Below are 20,436 nucleotides of genomic sequence, written 5' to 3' on the forward strand. Positions count from 1 at the left end.
TGGTTTAGATGAATTCTCAAGTGAATATATCTCAGCCTTTTTAAAAATTGGAGATTTTTTGAATTTATTAAATACCAATAAAACGAACTTACCAGTTGCTCTTCCGCAGTGGGGGCTGATGCGTATGTGGCCGCAATTGAGCTGGCCGCACCGGTCGGATTGCGTTTGGCCGAGTATCCGGGTGGTCCGTAGGCGGACGATGGCGGGGGACCGTACACGGGCTTCGGGACGACGATTCTGTTTCAGTTTGGTGATGGTGATGGAATGATGGTTGGGGTTGGTTGAGATGGTGGTCGTGTGGGAAAAGAGGGAAAATAATTGATTCTTGATTAGTATTTGAGCTGATAAGGGGGAAAATCAAACCGATTTGCCAAAAAGATGTTACTCCATTGTGAGTGTTTTTGCCAACCTACTTTCGAAACGGACAACGGAATTCAACGCAACAAACAAAAGTTATTCTGGAATAATCCATTTCAAAAAGTGTTGTCCGGGATCGCAACAAAAAAGTTATTTGCTAACATTGATTCTTTCAACATTCGTCGTCGGAAAACCTTGTTGGATGAATGTACGCGTTGTGCTGACGAAATCTTCTTTTGTAGCTTGTTGCATAAAATATGATTTGTTTACATAAAATTCTAGTTTTGTAACCCATTTTTTGTCAAATTCGAGTAGTTCATTGTCTGTTTACATTTAAAAATGCTTGATTTAATACAATCTTCAAATCACTGTAGAGTACTTTTGGGTTAAGACCCAAAACAAGACTATGACATTTTTTGCTCGAGAATAAAAATTATTATAATTTATGAAACAAGTTGAAAAATAAAGACGAAGCTCTGCCAAGTAGGATAAATACGTTAGATGTAGAAATAATAGAGTTTTTAACGAGTTGCAATCAACATTTTTTGCAATTCCGAAAAATAATTTTGAAAAGGATTCTTCAGTGATGCTTTTGTTCACCGCTTAAGTTTGGCTTTCGTGTGGTGCGTCATCTCAAATACCAAAACTGTGTCAAAAACATTTACTTTTTGATATAAGTGCTGAATTTTTCAGCACTTAAATGAGTGCTATAATAAACGTTTTAGAACTGTTATTTTTGGCTATAATAAGTAAGCCATTTCGTCACTGTAAAATGACAGGACATAAACATGTTTGCAAAACGAAATCGCCGATTTTTTTTTCAATTTTATATCACGTAACTATTTTTCTAAACACTATTGAACAAACTTTTTTCCAAAATAGTGCATGGACTTTGTGTGCCCTACCCCAGTACATGTTTTAAAAGCAATAGTCTTGAGAAACCCCTTGCCTGTTGAAAAATATTCCAAAAACAAATTGAAATCCTTTCAAAGTCACTCCGGTTTACGGTAGTCATAAATATTATATTATAATTTTTTTTATCCAATTTGATTCAGATTTAAGACGCGGTTTATTTTTTTGAATTTGTTTATTTACTTTTTTATTTGACTAGAAAATTCAGCCAATTTTCAATTGAAAAAAAGTGTTCTACATGTTTTGAATCATAAAAATTAGAAAAAATTGATTTTTGTCTGCATTAAAAAATAAAAGAAAGGGAGAAAACATTTTGCAACATTAAATTTTTAACAGTGTACTTATTTTGTTGCGCTTTTCTTGGTTCAATTAAAATCAATAAAAAAATAACAAAAAAAAATGTAGTATGTTTCAAAGTATAATGATGTACTCAAAATTGTTCACAAAATACGGTATTTTTTTCGAAAGTTACTAAAATTTTCATAATTTGCAATATGGGTATCAAACGAACTGAAATTTCGTATGCTTTTATTCACATTATTAGTGTTTTTTTTTTTGGAAAATACTAAAATTTTCACAAATTACCGTATTTTTCGAACATACAATAATATTCAAATTATTCAATATGGGTATCAAACGAAGCAAAATTTGATATGCTTCTTCACATTAACAGAGTATTTTTGGCAATATAAAAATGTCCACTAATTGCCGGAATTTTTCGTAAATACTCAAATTTTCTAAATATGCAATATCGGTATCAAACGACGCAAAATTTTATTTGATATGAAGCATACACAATTTGATTGTTTGTTAAATTTCGCTTCGTTTGATACCCATATTGCATATTTTGTAAATTTGAGTATTTTCGAAGAAATATGGCAATTTGTGAAAATTTTAGGATTTTCCAAATAAAAAAAACTCTAATAAGTTAAAAAAGCATACTAAATTTCAAATTGTTTTATACCAATTTTGCAAATTTTAAAATTTTAAGTATTTAACGGTATTTTGTGAAATTTTTTGAATTTTCCAAATAAAACTCTAATAAAATGAAAAAGCATTCTTAATTTCGCTTCGTTTGATACCCATGTTGCATATTTAGAAAATTTAAGTATTTCAAAAAAATACAGTAATTTGTGAAAATTTAAGTATTTAAAAAAATATAAATTGAAAAGCATACAAAATTTCGCTTCGTTTTAAACCCAAATTGCAATTTTAAAAAATTTGAATATTTTCGAAAAATACGGTAATTTTTGAAAATTTTGGTATTTAAAAAACTCTAATAAATTGAAAAAAAATACACACAAAAATTCACTTCGTTTGATACCCATATTGCAAATTATGAAAATTTTAGTACGTTTTCGGAAAAATACCGTATTTTGTGAACAAATTTGAGTACGTATACTTTAGAAAGATTTTAAAAATTAGTTATCTTCCATTACCGGCGATAAGATTATCGCTGATAGAATTATCGAAATAACGATAACCATTATTGCTATCGTCAGACGATAATATTATCGACGATAATTTTATCGATTAATAACCTCGGCTGGTACAAATTTTACTCAAAGTTTTTGTCACTGAGTGAAAGCATTTTGCATCATTGGATCGTCCTTCAAGTCTTAATAATTTTTTTTTTTGAAAAAGTCTATGCAAATATTCGAAATTCTGTATCCCAGGAAAAAAAATCATGATCAATTTTGTGACTTGACTTGATTAGAAATACAGAGAAAAAATAAACACACTCTAAAAAAAAAAACGCTTCTTCGTTGAGTAAATAATTTAATCATCAAACTTATCTTTAATTAAACGTTTAAAAACCGTTGATTATTTAAATATGGGTTAGGTTAATTTTTATTCGATTTGTTGCAGAAAATCAAAACTAACAACTTATTTTAACAAAAATAGGATAAAATTAATCACATCGCAAGAATTCGGTGGATTAGATTTTTCAGTATTTTTTCACAAAAATCACTATTTTATTGAATAAAAAAACTGCGGTCATGTTTGGTCCAAATGGAATTAGATTTTCAGTAATTAATTTCTTGGGATTAGCAAAAGGGTTGGCAATGGGTAGTAAAAATCAATTGAAGTAGCTTTCAATACTTCGTATCCAATGTAAACAGAACACAACACTATTAATCCATCAACACTAATTGAACAAGCTCAAGGTTACACCTAATCGCTAGGCTCGGCATACACTCAAAAGGGGAGTAACTTTCTTTAGTGGCGTGCTGCATCGGCAATGTGGCTCGTACAAGCGGGTCATAATCCGATAGAAAGAAGAAAAAGGGAAGACTGTACAAGACTGCTTTTCATTCATGTTTACCCATGAGGCACACACACGATGAAAAGGTGAATTAAATTGTTATCGATTAATAAGGCTATGGGGGTGTTTATTTATCACACACGAACATTCGAACCATGCGTTCCAAGTGAGTGCTTTTGATGTGAGAGAAATAATTAGCGTTCTTTTTCCTGGTTAAACCACCCTTTTCCTTGCAGTTGAGTTAGTCCAAATGTTAGTCATGGATGGATAGATTAGTTGTAGTGCTTTGAAAGAAAAGTGGGTTTTCTGTAGTTCCAATTTTCCGTCGGAAAGATTTCCTCCAGCAGACAGAAGCCCAGCCCAGAAGGAAGCAGGTCAGGTTCGGTGGACAGTCGTGGAGGGTTTGGTTTGGTTGGGATCGCACTCGAATTGGGCTCTTCTTGAACCTACCTGGGCTGATGATGCGTGAGTGGATTTACATTGCTGCTGTGACCGTGATGGCCGTGACCCGTGCCCGATTGTGGTGATGAAGATGATTGCTGTTGCAGCTGAGACGGTGCAGGTGTCGAGCCCAAGCCCCATGCATTGATCTCGTTCAAGTCCTCGTACCGTGGCTTGAACGAGTTGTCTACGTAAGAGTTTCTATCGCTAATGAACCTGCGTTTTAGGAGGAGGTTTTTGGTATGGTTTGAGTTTTTTTTTTTTTTTTTGAGGTTTTGTGATTTTGGTTTCGACGATGGCTTCTAACATTCTAACATTCGAGGTGTGGTGTGTTGATTGGTTGGTGATCTTATGAGCTAAGCACATTCATTCTATGCTAAACTAAACATCCCAAACTGATACTGATGATTTTCGATACAAATTGGCTTCGATATACAAAATGGCGATGGCGCTCAGGACGGTCAGGTGGTCCGTTACTTGAGGTTGTGGAAGTTATTGTACCAAATGGAACTAAGAAAAAAAAAAGCAAGAAAAATTGAGAATAAAAAACACATGAGCCAAGATGACTTGATAAATCGATGACTGTTGGTGGTTTTGAAATATAAAAGAAAATCAACGTTGCAAATCTGACAGTACAGAATGACTAAGAAAGGGAACAAAAATTTAAATAATGTGGGATTTAGTCAAAACGATACAAATGGTGAAAAAAAATGAAAAATATCTTTGAAAATAAAAATCTTTAAGTTTCTTAAAAAAAAGGAACTAAAGCCGTTGCTAATATTTTATGTCGCCTTTCAAAATCGGCTCGATAAATCGAGGGCCATTTTTTTAGAGAACTTCTAAATTTTAATAGAAAAAAATCTTAATAAATGTGAACTAATTAAATGCATTTTCCTGCGTTGTTCTCGCTTTAATATATTTTTGAATTTTTGAGAAATTCCGATGTTTTTTTTTCGTCATTACGCATTACTTAAAAACTTATATGGCAAAATAACTAGACTGGTGTGCAATGCATTTTGAAACACTTGTTTCATTTAAATGTTGAAAGTATTCATTGTATTAAATTTCAATTCATATTGTTTTGTCGTAGCTCAGAGTCGAGGGACATAGATTTAAAAATATATTTGCAATGGCATAAACAGCTTTAACCAACGCTTTCTTGTTCGATTTCATTTCTTTTAAAACATTTTTTATAGAAGTGGTCATGTTTCCTAAATAACAACAAATAACATGGATATTCTTAGCAAAAATATTCTTGAATAAAAAGAAGATTTAGCTTTTCTTAAATAAGTATATAATTCTTTAAATTTATAAATTTCAATAAAATATGCAAAAAAACTATTTTCCATATTGAAAAAAACTTTTGATTGATCAGATTTTGGAATCTTTTGGAAGACATGGAGGATGAAATTGATGTTTCGTGAAGCATTTTAAAATATTGTTAAACCCAATTAATGATAAGATATCAGGATAACATGAGCGATCATTCTAAATCTAGTCAATTTGATAGTTTAAAAACTTTTTCTGGTCCACCAGAAGTACAAACAAGTATATATTATTTTTTCTTGTACTTTGCATGAAAAATCTCATTACTTCATTGAAATGTAAGCAATGCTACATGTTTAATTTAGCAATGCTAATATGTTTAATTTAATTTTAAACAGTTCCTTCAATTTCCATGAAACTATGTCTTTGTTTGAACATTTAAAACTAAAACTTTCCTGTAAAAAAGTCATTAAAATCATATTAATGACCAGAAGGTAACAAAATCAATTGAGAACTTACTTTTAAATTTAACAAAAAAACAACTTGTAAAAATCTTGATCGAAACAGTTTCACTGGACGCTTACTGTTAGAGAAAAGTGCGAGAGATCACACCTCTATTATCTCTTTTGTGAGAAGATATCAAACAAATTTCAAAAAATATTAAGCCGTGAAATGCGCTGTTGCTTTTATGATACGTTAAACGAACTTTTGAGATTTTTTTATGAATCTTAACATAACCTTTATTGACATAACCTTTCCATTTATGAGTTGAAATTCCTTATCTCAAAACATCAAAGCTGAAATAATAAAAAAAAAGATTCAATTACTTTTATGTTTATTTAATCAAAAAAATCAGGAGTTAAAATCAAATCTCAAAATTGCATCGAAAATATTAATGTTAAAAGCTTAAACAAACTTTCGATCTTTGGTCCATTCAACCTTTAGATATTCGACCTTTTGTCCAGTCGATCTTGCGTCTTTCGATCTTTTGTAATACATTCTAAAATTATCGAAAACCCGTAAGTTGCGAAGTTGCAGCTAGGTTACGACTTCGAAGAAAAAAGTACGCGGAAAAAAAATCATTTTAAAAAATGAACTTTTATCCACATGGGGAGAGAGAGGTAGGGTCTATATTTTTTACAAAAAAGTTTTCACGTTGTTTATCGGATGTCTTTCAAAAAATTATTGGGATGTCCCTTCAAAGATTTTTTTTTCTAGGTGATATCAAATTAGTTTTTATTTTGTTTTGGAAACTATTGATTCAAGAAAAAAAGTCAGAATTCCAGAAAGAAGTATGAATTTATCAATCACGTCTTACATTACATTACATTACAAAAAGGCAAAATAATAAATCAAAGTTTTATCCAAATAAAAAATACATCGCAAAGCCGATTTGCAAAAACGTAGAGAATTTTGCGAAATCCTTAGCGCTGTAAATACTTTTTTTTATTAAAAAAATAGTCAATCGACTTTTTTATAATTGGATTTTTCAAATTTTCAATTTAAACCAAGTTGTAAAACTAACGCAATTACTGAGATACATGTATGATGTTATATTAGTTCCGATAAGGATATATCAGACTCAAAACTTGTTTACACGATACACGATACACGAACATGATATTTTTACATTTTAGAAAAGTTTTGATTACACTGTATCTTTTGACTGATGTTAATAAGTGTCTGCTTTTTTAGACAAGTTTGGAGCTTAATCTGGACTGCGCTGATATTGTTATTGTATGTTTCTCTAAAATTCATTAAAATGTGTTTCAAACCAAAATCTCATGATACTTAGAAATGCTGGGTCTGTCATTCCAAAATTTACGAGGTTTGTTAATGAGCATAAACTCCAATAAGCTAATTTGAACTGAAAAACGTCTTTTCTGCATATCAAACAACTCTTATATAGATCCTAGATGCTGACACAAAGCATGAACTTGCCGCAAGGTTAGCTTATGCAACACATGTTAGCACGTCTGTTATAGCAAAGCCAATCTGTATCAAATGTTGAACTTGATTTTTTTTATCCGCAATTTCTCTCTCATCTTTCGCAACCTGCGCCATGCCATTCGTCATGCGTGATCAACAACATCAATAACAACCGTAACATAAGGTAAAGTGTGAACAAATACAACAACAACAACAACAAAATGAACGAACGAACGAACATAACAAGTAAAAGCAAACAGAACAAAAATCTAAACGAACATAAAAAAGAAGTAAAAATAAACTAAAACATGAATAAAAAGAAAAAAAAACACATTCACCAACATACACATTCGACGGCGTGAAATCTCCTTTTTTGGAGAGTGTATCAACGCGAAACAAGAGTACAGATAGAAAAAAAGTCAAACTCACTCCGATCCCAACCCTGGTCCCGACGTTTCGTAGTGCAGCTCCGGCTGGAAGTGGGCATGCGGTGGCACCGGAGCCCCATGGATGTACTCGGCCGGGTGGCCCGTCGGAGGCTTCGTGTAGATCAGCTCGGGCAGGTTGTGGCTGCCGTGTTCGTGCGGGAAGAACTGGAACCGATAATAGGAGGAGGAGGAGAAGAAAATTTGGATTAGCGATGGGTGGGTACGTAGTAAATAGAGCCCCGTTGAGGTGGATTAGGCGCGGGCATAATTTGGTGTGTTAAATCGGACAGCCCGGCAGGGATGCTGCCGATGGGATGTCTTTATTTAGATGTGTGTTTGGCAGAGTAGATTGAAAGCGAATTAAAAAGAATAATAATTGTTTATGTAATGTGTTGCTTTTTCCCATAGCCAAATTTTCTTAAAAACGTAATTCGTGTCTCAGAGATTTTAGTGTTACTTTTTAGTGTCTTGTGTCGTTGGACTTTGGTGTAACTTGTTGAAACGTCAAGACAATTTGTTTTATGCTCAATGGCGTTTTGTTCATCTCAAAAAAGAAAATGTAAAATTGACCAAACCTGCAAACATTCTAAAATTTTCATGTCATGACTGCAAATTTGCCTTTTCATTACTTTTAGAAGTATCAACAAATGTCCCCAATTATATTTATTTATACTTTTCTCGAAATCGTCGCTTGTGTGCTATCTTGTGACACATCTGCTGTTAAAAGGTAGAACGTGAGACTGCACACAAGTGATTTTTTTTGACTATTTGGAGCAAATCTCAATTCGGATTGGGGTTCAGAGGAGTAAGGTCTGTGTTAATTTGTTTCGTGTTAAATCAATTTCAATTTATGTGCCGAAAACAAGTGATAAAATAATCTACATGGCACTTTGAAACAGTTTTTAAACCTTTTTCCAATAAAAATTATAAATGTTAACGAGTTTTGAAAATTATGCTACTGATAGACATTATTCAAATAAAATATTTGGCGCTTCGAAACAATTGTTTGAATTGTTAATTTCAATGCAATGTCAAAATAAAACCAAATAAAAAAAGATTGCTTCACGTTTAAACTATAAAAATGTGTTTTGTTAATGTTTTAAATAATTTGGGGTAGGATATCTAAACATCTGATTTTTATTGTAACCCAATCAAACCGTTTTCAACAACAAGGTAAAATTTCAATTCATCACTTACCTTAGTCCCCTGAAATATAAAACAAAAATTTAATTTTAATTTAATAACCGATGTCATGACCAGCTGTTTTATAACGTGAATTAACAGCAAATTTGTTTTGGAGCTCATAATATGTGCCTTTGTGTACGTTATTAAATTAATAATAATTTTGATGATATTATCTTAGTTATTGGGAATTTGAAAGAATAAATCGTGTTTGAGTCTTAAATTTAAAAAAAAAAGAACAATCCTCCCAACAAATGCCAATTTTTGAGCCATGGCACAATTTGGTCAAAATTCATTTGAAAGGGCTGCCAACTTTTGTAAAAAAAACTTGATTTTTGAAAATTACAGGAAAAAGTCTCAAAAACAACATGAACGTTGAAAAGACCCAAAAACATTTATTTGCGTTTCAAGGGTTCTGATAGCTCCAAAACGACTCATTCACTCGCGACCACAAATTGAAATTGACAAAAAATTGCTCTGACCGTTTCCTACCGTTTGTCGCTTCCAAATCAATCGTTACAGAATACTCTCTCTTTGCTCTCCCTCTCACTTCAATCGGGTAGTACAGCGAATGGCTCAGAGAGACCGATTGCGTTATGTCGCTCAGTCGCTGAGTCGAAATAGTTTGCGATCGGCTTTGTTTTACTCAGTTATTAAACTGCTTAAAATCTATGTTATCAAAAATGTTTTGAATTTTGTTGATAACACGACATCAAAGACACATTTACAAGCAATTTCCATCATGCCAAATACAAATTACGGCAAACTGTGGTTGTTAGATCCTCCTCTCTCTGAACGTATTCGTGTGTGACTCGGGTCGACGGACGGAGTGGGCAAAGAAATTCACGAAGTATTTTGTGTCGCTGGGAGAAGCGATTGAGCAAGTCGCTGGCAGCCTGAGTGTAGTGTTCGCTCGCGACTGGTTGCGAGCTCCCGTCGGCAAAGATTCGCTCGGCGATGAGTGAGTGATTTCTGATCATTGAACCGAAAATCAGGACCCTTGGTTAATATCAAATGTTAAGACAAATTTGAACGTTTTGGAAAAAGTTGTATTTAACAACTCTAAAAATTCTAGTTACTTTCATTTTTTGACATTACAAATTGGACCCGTATTTGCTGGGTTATCGTCACTTGGAAGTTCACCGCTATTTTGTTATCAAGAGAAAACTTTGTTGATCTTGTGTGATTTTGTTTTGCTTGGAGGCAACCATGGTTCTTTCAAAGGTAAAAAAAGTCACGTCAAACATTGTTTTTGTGGATTTATACATCGAAACCCAAAGTTAAGGTTGAACGGCTTCACTTCCAAAAAAAAATCGATCATCACTCTAAAATGCGCTGCATTTAACTCAATTATTTGGTTGTAGCCTCCTTGAAGCAACCCAAGGAATTTTTGATCTTAAACAAATGTGTCTGAAAATTTATAAAGTTTTGTGATGCAATCATCGACGTCCTGGTTGACAATCATTGATTAATGATGATGTTCATAACTTCGCAAGGAATAGGATAATCGTTACCAAAAAGTATCAACATGGGTAGGGTACTAACAACATGTGGAATGAATTTTGTTAATATATTAAAAGCGACGCAAAATTTATATACTTGCACGATGGATATATATTGAAATGATGGAAGTCGTCACCTTGAGTACTTTTTGATTGTAAATTTGATTTTCAAATATTGCTTAAATAAGTTTTTAGACTTTTTTTTCCATGTTCATTTGAAATTGTGATTTAAAAAATGGCAACTAGGGATGGAATAATCGCAAAAAAGTCGATCCCAAACTTTTGGAAGGAATTCAATCATTTGAAGATGTTTTGTTAATTTCCTTGTTTGCCCCACTTAAATTAATTTAATTCGTTTTCTTAACACACATTGCCTATCTACAAAAAGTGACAGCCACAGCTAAAAAGATGGCATTTTAGTCATCTACAAATTATATCTCAAATTACATGTTTCAAAAACAATTATTTGGCACAATAATTTTTTTACGTAAAAAGTCGAATTTAAAAAAAGGGTATTTTATTAATTGTGTAAATAAATTTGTCGAGAAAGTCTTAATGGACAGCTTCCAAAATTTTGTGGAAACTTGTATGAACGAACGGATGTAAAATGACTTCTTTGGTAATAGAAAAATTGTGACCAAAGTATGGCCCGCGGGCCAAACGTGGCCCGCGAGGTGATTTTTTGTGGCCCGAGGACCCATTTTGAACGATCATGTAAAATGGAAACCTTCTCTCGGGATTCGAACTCATGACAGTTGTATAACGAATCTGATTGATTGATTGATTGATCTGATTCAGTCAGACAAAATGTTAAATTGAAGAAATAAGGCTGTTGCAACTATTTAGCAAAGCTTTGTCGACCAGCTCTCCCTTCCACCCACTATGAAAAATTAGCTTGAAAAATCAGCATGTTCGGATTCATTCAAAATAAATTGACTTTTAGTAATTTTCCGATGAACAGTAATTACCTTAAGGCAATAAGTTTTTTTTCGATTAGATGTTTTTTTTCTTCGAATCTTACATTTTTTGAAAATAATGATTGCAAATAAACTTGACGGGTGTTTCAAACATACTCTAAAAAAAATTTCATTGAACTGTTGATATTCTGGCTTTTAACGATTTTTCTTTCGTTACAGCTAATTCAAAGTTAAAATTACCCGTTACATAAATTTAGATTACATGTCACCATTTTTGAAACATAAAAAAATAAAATTTTAATGAAGACACAGGTAGGGGAAATATACCCATTTTAATCTCTCTAAGCCGTTCGACCAATTCTCATCACTTTCGCCGTTTTCCGCTATTAAATCAACATTTTCAGATATATCAACAATGGAGAGTTGCTTGCTCACTTTTATTTGAGCTATTTATTACTTTGGAACAGTCAAAAACACTTTATGAAAGCTGGAATACATGATCAAAGTGCGGATAGGCCGTTAACAGAAGTAGGCTGAAAAAGGATATAGTTTTCCTACATTCAACCAAATTTTAATTTTCAAATGCCTAAAACAATAAAATCAACAACAGTGATAAAAAAATCATTTTGTATTATCTATTATTTTTATCAACGAAAACGTTCAAAAAATAAAATAAATTTCAAAAAACTTCAACTGACTATTTTTTTGTCTCTTATTTAAAATAATTTCATTTTTTTTAAATAACCTAATTTATGAATCTCTAATTTAAAATAATTTCATTTTTTTTTAAAATAACCTTATTTATGAATTTTGCCCGCAAACTCATTTGAGCTTGCAAATTTGACCCGGCTTCCAAAAACTTTGAGCACCCCTGGTTTATTCCAAATAAAAAAACACAAAATTATCGTTGTCTAAAGTCTCAGAGAGACGCTTTTTTGCAAAAGCTGTGAGAATCCCAGATTTGTATGGCACAATTTGGAGTGATTCATTTTTTTTTTATTAAAATGCCATACATTTTTTTTCGGATCTCAAATTCCAATTGCCTTTGAAGTTATAGGCAAACAAACGCTGAAAGTATCCGTTTTTCAAAACAGGGAGCTCCTGAATTCCGGGTTATATTATTATTTTGCCTCATTTTTTTTCAAAAATTGAAAGAAAATCATGTTATTACGACATAAATATCATAAATTATATCATTAATATCATTAATTAATTAATAGTCATGCCTCGGTTTAGCACCGCATATGGGGGATGCAAAACCGAGGCGTGCATAACCGAGGCACAGAGCTTATGGGATTTTGGCTATATGGGAGACATTGGCTTTAATCGTACGAAAAATCATGCAAACATCAAAAAATTATAGTGTTTTGGAATCGAGATGATGTCAGCTATCCATTAAAATTATTATTTCATGAAATTTTTTACAAAAATACGTATTTTTCCTGTATTTCGAAAATGCTTTTTTTTCTCTAAAGAAACCAAAAATAGATTGTAATTGCAATATGGGTATCAACTTTTTCGTGGTTTTTTAATACATTTTAAATTTAATAACAACATTTTTAGAAAATACTCAAAATTTTCACAAAACTACGTCTTTTCGGAAAAAATACTCAAAATTTCAATTTTTACAATATGGGTATCAAACGATCGGGATTTTTTCATACATTTCGAATGTAATAACAACATTTTTAGAAAATACTCAACATTTTCACAAAACTACGTATTTTAGAATAAAATTCTCAAAATTTACGTTTTTACAATGTGGGTATCGAAAATACTCAAAATTTCCGTTTTTACAAAGTGGGCATCAAACAATCGTGATTTTTTCATACATTTCGAAAGTAATAACAATATTTTTTGAAAATACTCAAAATTTTCACAAAACTACGTATTTTCAAAAAAATACTAAAAATTTCCGTTTTTACAATGTGGGTATCAAACGATCGGGATTTTTTCATACATTTCGAAAGTTATTAAAAAAATTAAAATACTCAAAATTTTCACAAAACTACGTATTTTAGAAAAAAATGATTTGATTATTTGATACCCATATTGTAAAAACTGAAATTTTGAAAAGTTTTACGAAAATACGTAGTTTTGTGAAAATTTTGAGTATTTTCAAAAAATATTGTTATGACATTCGAAATGTATGAAAAAATCCCAATCGTTTGATACCAACATTGTAAAAACTGACATTTTGAAAAGTTTTTCAAAAATACGTAGTTTTGTGAAAATTTTGAATATTAAAAAAAAATGTTGTTATTACATTCTAAATGTTTGAAAAAATCCCGATCGTTTGATACCAACATTGTAAAAACTGACATTTTGAGAAGTTTTTCAAAAATACGTAGTTTTGTGAAAATTTTGAGTATTTTCAAAAAATGTTGTTATTACATTCGAAATGTATGAAAAAATCCCGATCGTTTGAAACCCACATTGTAAAAACGGAAATTTTGAGTATTTGTTTTCAAAAATACGTAGTTTTGTGAAAATTTTGAGTATTATCAAAAAATGTTGTTATTACATTCGAAATGTATGAAAAAATCCCGATCGTTTGATACCTATATTGTAAAAATTTAAATTTTGAGTATTTTTTTCGAAAAAACGTAGTTTTGTGAAAATTGGGAGTATTTTTTAAAATGTTGTTATTATATCCGAAATGTACGAAAAAACCTGATCATTTGATACCCAGATTGCAATAACAATATATTTTGGATTCTTTGGAGAAAAAAAAAGCATTTTCAAAATACAGGAAAAATACGTATTTCTGTGAAAATTTTCATAAAATAATAATTTTAATGGATAACTAACATCATCCCGAATCCAAAACACTATAATTTTTTGATGTTTGCATGTTTTTGCCTTTCTTACTAAAGAAAGGTATAGGTTTTACTTTAAGGCAGGACGTCATTTCCATCTTCGTAAATATGTCGATTCAGCATGAATTTTAATCGGAAAAATCGTCAAAAAATCACACTGCATCGATTTTCGACGCTCTATCGATTCACCTTGACAGAACTCGTCTATCTCCAACCCTCGAATTTTGAGAAAATAAATTCCGTGGAGGTCGAGTGATGTTCGTATGTGGTAAAATTTTGCAAAATTTTGTGTCGCGCCGTTCTCAGCTCCCATATATCCGATTTCGATTCTTCTAAATGCAGATGAAAGCTAGTGTGCTGAACCTGGGCGAGTTGCCGCGCAAATTTCGAAATATCGCTCTGTTTTCGGATGCGGCCAGACTTTTCAACAAAATACACAGTTTTCAAATGAAAATATGGTAATTTTTTTTTCATTTTCATATCTTTTATTTATCTCAAAAATTGCATTTTTCGAGCCTTACAACCTCCCAAATTTTCATCCAGATTCATAATATGGTTCTGGAGTTAGAGCCGTTTGATTGACCTACCATAAGAAAAAAAAATCCCTAAAAAAAGGTAAAAGCCCACCTGGTGACCTTCGCCAACATTTTTCATTTCTGATTTTATTCGAAATTTCTTGCTACATTCATAGTACAGACCATGAGTGAGCATCTGAAACAAATTCGACATCGATCGGCAATCCCGATCAATTTTTAGAACGATTTACTTTTTGCCTTTCTTACTAAAGAAAGGTATAGGTTTTACTTTAAGGCAGGACGTCATTTCCATCTTCGTAAATATGTCGATTCAGCATGAATTTTAATCGGAAAAATCGTCAAAAAATCACACTGCATCGATTTTCGACGCTTCGTCGCCAAGTTGTCAAGTTGAGCTTCGAATACTGGCGCGAGAATGCTGGCGCATATATTTTGTGGCTCGACTTATACTCATTTTGTAGTAGCTTGTCTACCGATGTTTCCTTCAATATGTAAGATATCGTAGCTTTTCGGTTTCTTTTGCCCTGTCCGTTTTTGCATAACTGTCCAATGTTTATGCAAAAACCTTTGTGACATAGGACATTCATCCGGCTACAATCATTTTGTTTCCCGTGCGCTCCTAAAATCGCCTAAATGTAGACTTCATTTTTTCGTGATTTCGTAAGTTTATTTAACAGGGTTCATTGGATAGGATAATAGGAGCTTTCTAAGCTTTTCATCGTTTATTTCGTTTTCAAAGTGTTCAATGCTGGCGACTCCAATGGCTTTCTTCCTAAGGTTCTCGCGATTGAGTGTGTAGTGGTGCGGTTGTTAAAAATAGCTATCTCTGACTCTGTCACTCTCGTAGAAGCTGAATGGCTAGCTTCCCTGCACCGTGCGGCACACGCGGTTCACTTGTACCTTGTCTTGGTGCGCTGGTACGATGAACCAAAACACCAACACAGTCACACAAAAGGGCTCGTACCGAAACTAGAAAACCAAAACCGCGGTGTGCGTTGTTGGGAAGCTTGCTATGATCGCGTTTGTCATAATCGCTTGTTTGATTAGAAACGTACAAACATATTGTACGATTAAAAATATTCTTTTGGTGAAAATTGCGTTTTAATTTCTTTTGGAAATCATATCATTCATAATACTCATAATATCATGATAATACATTGCTTTCATCACAAGACTTTCTTTTGAGCTGACGTTATAAATAAACTAAGTCGATGTTATTAATTGAAAGAAGTTCTACCATTGTTATATTCTTTAGTAAGAAAGGCTCTTTCTCACCCCAGGTGGGATTAAATCGGGTTTTTCATACGATTAAAGCCAATGTCTCCCATATAGCCAAAAACCCATAAGCTCTGTGCTTCAGTTAAGCACTGGGCCGTGCTTAACCGAGGCAGCTGAACGGTGCAAAACCGGGCAGTGCAAAACCGAGGCGTGCAAAACCGAGGCATGACTGTATGTTAATTTTCATAAGACTGATTTTTAGTGGATGTATACCAAAAGAAATATATTTAAAAGGGTTTTGAATAACTTCATTTTCTTACCATTATCGTCAACAAAATTAATCAAATGAAGTCGATAGGGCATTAAATGGAAGAGGAGCTTTTCTCCTTCTTAAATCTAAAATCTGTCTACCATGTTTTGGTGATCTTAAACTCGGCCCTTATTTTTATGAATTTGGTTGAACAGATGCACGAATCATAAAAAGGTGTAATTTTACCTCAATGTAGACTGGAAAGGTGGCATAAGAAAAAAGAACAAAAAAAAAAAATACGAGATCTATACGTTTTTTTTCGGTCGTGAAAGATGTACTTATTCTCAGGTGAGATATTACCATGATTTTTTTTCCGTACATTAATTCTAAGAATCAATCAATAGCTTTGGAATTTTAAAGAAAAACGTGGTTTAAATGATATATGCAGATATTAAAGATATGAGGGAGACGATGAACAAGTACAGTACGGCCCATAAAAAATGCGACATGTGCAGTTTTTCACAGAAAAGTGGTTCCATTCTAAAATGTATTTAACAAACTGATTTTTTTTTGTATCATGGTGTTAGTTTAGTATGTTTTGAAGATATTTTCATGACAGTTTTTTGCAGTTAGCCAAAACGGGGTATTGGCGGGCTAGAGTAATGGTTACCTTTACCAAAATAGAAAATTCATTTTTCGTTTATATAGCCTGGGCTTGGAGTAAATTGGAGAATTTTAAGTTTCAATGTGCTATGACATTTTTTATAGCGAAAGAAAAGGTTTTCAATCGTAAATAGTCAAAACAGGCCCGATTTCCACCTAATAATCGCATTTTTTTTAAGGGCCGTACTGTAGACGCTTCGCATATTGCGTTGCACTATCTAGGTATCCGGTTGACTTATTTCCCGAACTGATTTATTCACTGCGAAACAGCGAGTAATAACGTCTAACGATCGCAAATCTGTTCCGAACAGCATTGAATTATGACCACTTTGTACCCTTTAAAAACCACAAAATTTCAGTAGCCTGCTGGTATGAGAAGTAAATTCGCTACTCTGCAGGTTGGCAATTTGTGGTTACACAATAGCCCGAAATAATTTCCGACCATAACTTTGCAACACGTTGCACCAGATCTTGGCTTTCTCTCATTGTACCCTAATTTTCCCTGGAAAGCCCCAAAAATCCATACAAACAAAAAAAAAAAAAACTTGCATTTGGGACGTCCCCGGAGACTCTGTCCGCCCAGCAAAATTGACATAATTAGCCCCAGAAAACTCACCGTGTGCAGGTGCTTGATCTGGTGGTGGTGATGGTGGAAGTTGGGCTTGTGGTACGACTGGTGGTAGTACGTGCACAGCTTGAAGATGTGTGACAGCGCCGGGAACAGGAACAGCAGGAACTTGAGCACCAGCTTCTTGGCCGTGCCGACGCCGACCAGCAGCGGAAGCAGCCACATCACCTTGATCTTGATGATCTTGATGATCAGTATGACGGCGAGGAACGCGAGCAGCAGTTTTCCCTGGAAAAATTTCTCTGCAAGGTAAAAGGGGGAGGGGGGGAGAGAAGGGGAATTAGTAATCTCATCAAATTGCGCGATAATAAGTTTGACCGAAAGGTGTATGATGCAAAAGAACAGCTTGGTTTGCTCAGCGTAAGAACCCTTAGAAATATGATCCCAAAGTGGTGAATGGCTTATATTCTGAATAGTTCACGTGCATTTAGACCGATACATGTTTTAATAGCAGAATAAGGCACAGACTTTCTCAGAATTTATACTAGTACTCACTGTCCTCATCGCGAACTGACGACGTTTTTCTCGCAAAAGCGGTGTTCACTAAAATCAATAATTGGTTAACAGAAGTTGCACAAGCAAAGCAATAGATCAGTACAGCGATAGCATCGAAGAGGAGGTTTACGTCATTAAAATTAAGAACAGTTTAGTTCGATCAAGATGTAGATCAAGGATTTGGATTCAAATGGAGTGACTATAAGAAATAAAATCATAGATTGATATTTCAAAACAATAACACATAGCATTTTCTCAAATTTATATAGTTGAACAATAATTTTGATTACGCGATTATCTGTTCATTATACCATTTACTTACTTTAGACTGCAACTTTTTTAAGTCTATGCTATCAATTTGCCATAGATATCAAATCGAAGACATACGAATTATCGAATGATATCTGCTCGTATGTCTTCCATTTCTTAATACTTTGATAAAATAGTTCCAACCACAAAGAATACGGCGCTATTTGCCTCAGGATTTTAATAAATTGATGTATGTTTTGATTTAACATATACACCATATTCTTTTTTTAAGTCCCCTTTTTTTAAACGATTCTCGATTTACGCAACTTTTTTTAAGTCATGACTTAAAATGAGAATGTCCATGACTTAAATTGAGAATATGACTTAAATTAAGAATCTTTGGGACTTCGTAATTTGTCGGAGAATTTTCAAAATGAATCAATTGTATTTTGTTTAGTTATGTTATTAAAACATTTTAGTATGGTTTTGGAACACCTGGGATGTTCTAGTCCATCCGAAACTTCCGGAAGTTTTGTGCAGCAGGCTAACCGAAGAAACAAGTCGAAGCTTCAAAATTTTGACAACGGATCCTACCCAGATAGCTTCAGTGAGTGCGGTAGGCTACAGTGCATTGCTGTAACAACTTATTGGGATGATCTGGGTGATCCAAGGACTCTTTTGAGTTAAGTTCTGTGGGTCCACCGCCGTAACAAGCCAGAGGTCGACGGATTTTGACCCCGGGACATACCCGCATAGCTTCAGTGAGTATGGTAGACTACTTTGATGATGCGTTGTGATGTCCTGGGTCATCCAAGGACTCCCTGGAGTTAAGATCTGAGGATCTACCGCCGTAACGAGCAAGAGGTCGACGGATTTTGACCACGGGACATACCCGCATAGCCCCAGTGAGTATGGTAGACTACTTTGCTGATGTGTTGGGATGTCCTGGGTCATCCAAGGACTCCCTGGAGTTAAGATCTGTGGGTCTACCGCCGTAACAAGCCAGAGGTCGACGGATTTTGACGCTGGGACTTACCCGCATAGCTTCAGTGAGTATGGTAGACTACTTTGATGATCTTTTAGGATGTCCTGGGTCATCCAAGGACTCCCTGGAGTCAATATCTGTGAGTCTACCACCGTAACAAGCAAAAGGTCGATGGATTTTGACCCCGGGCATACCCGCATAGCTTCAGTGAGTATGGTAGATTACTTTGCTGATGTGTTGGGCTGTGTTGGATCATCCAAGGACTCCTTGGAGTTAAGATCTGATGGTCTGTCTTATCTCCAGAGAGTCCTTGGATGATCCAGAACATCTCAACACAACCGCAAAGTAGTCTATCATACTCACTGAAGCTATGCTGGCAAGTCCCAGGTTCAAAATCAGTCAACATCTTGCTCGTTACGGCGTTAGACCCACAGATCTTAACTTCAGGGAGTCCTTGGATGACCCAGGACATCCCAACACATCAGTAAAGTACTCACTGAAGCTATGCGGGTATGTCCCGGGGTCAAAAACCGTCGACCTCTTGCTTGTTACGGCGGTTGACCCACAGATCTTAAGTCCAGGGAGTCCTTGGATGAACCAAGACAGCCCAACACATCAGCAAAGTAATCTACCATACTCACTGAAGCTATGCGGGTATGTTCCGGGGTCAAAATCTGTCGACCTCTTGCTTGTTACGGCGGTAGACCCACCGGTCTTGACTCCAGGGAGTCCTTGGATGACCCAGATCATCCCAATAATTTGTTACAACAATGCACTGTAGCCTACCGCACTCACTGAAGCTGTCTGGGTAGGATCCGTTGTCAAAATTTTGAATCTTCAACTTGTTTCTTCGGTTAGCCTGCTGCACAAAACTTCCGGAAGTTTCGGATGGAATAGAACATCCCAGGTGCTCCAAAACCATGCTAAAATGTTTAAATAACATTATTAAACAAAATATTTTCCAACAAATTACGAAATCACAAAGATTCTTAATTTAAGTCATATTCTCAATTTAAGTCATGGACATTCTTTTTTTAAGCGATTCTCGATTTAAACACCCCCATTTTGTTGTGTAAATCAAGAATATGGTGTACTCCTTTGTTTGAGACGTCGTTTGGCCAAATGTGAGCCCTCTAGGTCAAAGGGAAGTAGGGCCAAACATAAAAAATCTTAAAAAAGCAGTAACGAAGGCAAAATTCAATGAAATTTCAAAATTCAAAATTCATCAGAAAGGGCTAAAAAATGCAACAAAATGAAAGTGAAGTACTGAAATGGGAGTGATTTTGGGGTAAAAATTGCACAATTTTCAAACTCAAATAAAAAAGTGTTCCATCCAGCTATCAACTCAATTTGACCTGCAACTTATAGGGCTCATCTGGGACAGGGCAGTTTA

At 34.0% G+C, this 20,436-nt stretch overlaps 1 protein-coding gene across 2 annotated transcripts in view; it reads right to left on the reverse strand.

Moving 5' to 3' along the window:
* Window positions 1-20,436, reverse strand: part of LOC120428959 (uncharacterized) — a 92,365-nt gene that overhangs the window by 22,683 nt on the left and 49,246 nt on the right. Inside the window, exons 4-7 of one of the 2 annotated variants that reach the window (XM_052711633.1) lie at window positions 17,303-17,556; window positions 7,601-7,764; window positions 3,986-4,192; window positions 93-237 (exon numbers count right to left, since the gene is read on the reverse strand). In XM_052711633.1, the coding sequence (XP_052567593.1) occupies window positions 93-237; window positions 3,986-4,192; window positions 7,601-7,764; window positions 17,303-17,556 (770 nt within the window). The remainder of the gene's footprint in view (window positions 1-92; window positions 238-3,985; window positions 4,193-7,600; window positions 7,765-17,302; window positions 17,557-20,436) is intronic. The other variant, XM_052711634.1, reaches the window with a different exon arrangement.

Source organism: Culex pipiens, chromosome 1, assembly GCF_016801865.2.
Source record: "Culex pipiens pallens isolate TS chromosome 1, TS_CPP_V2, whole genome shotgun sequence".
Taxonomy (NCBI): domain Eukaryota; kingdom Metazoa; phylum Arthropoda; class Insecta; order Diptera; family Culicidae; genus Culex; species Culex pipiens.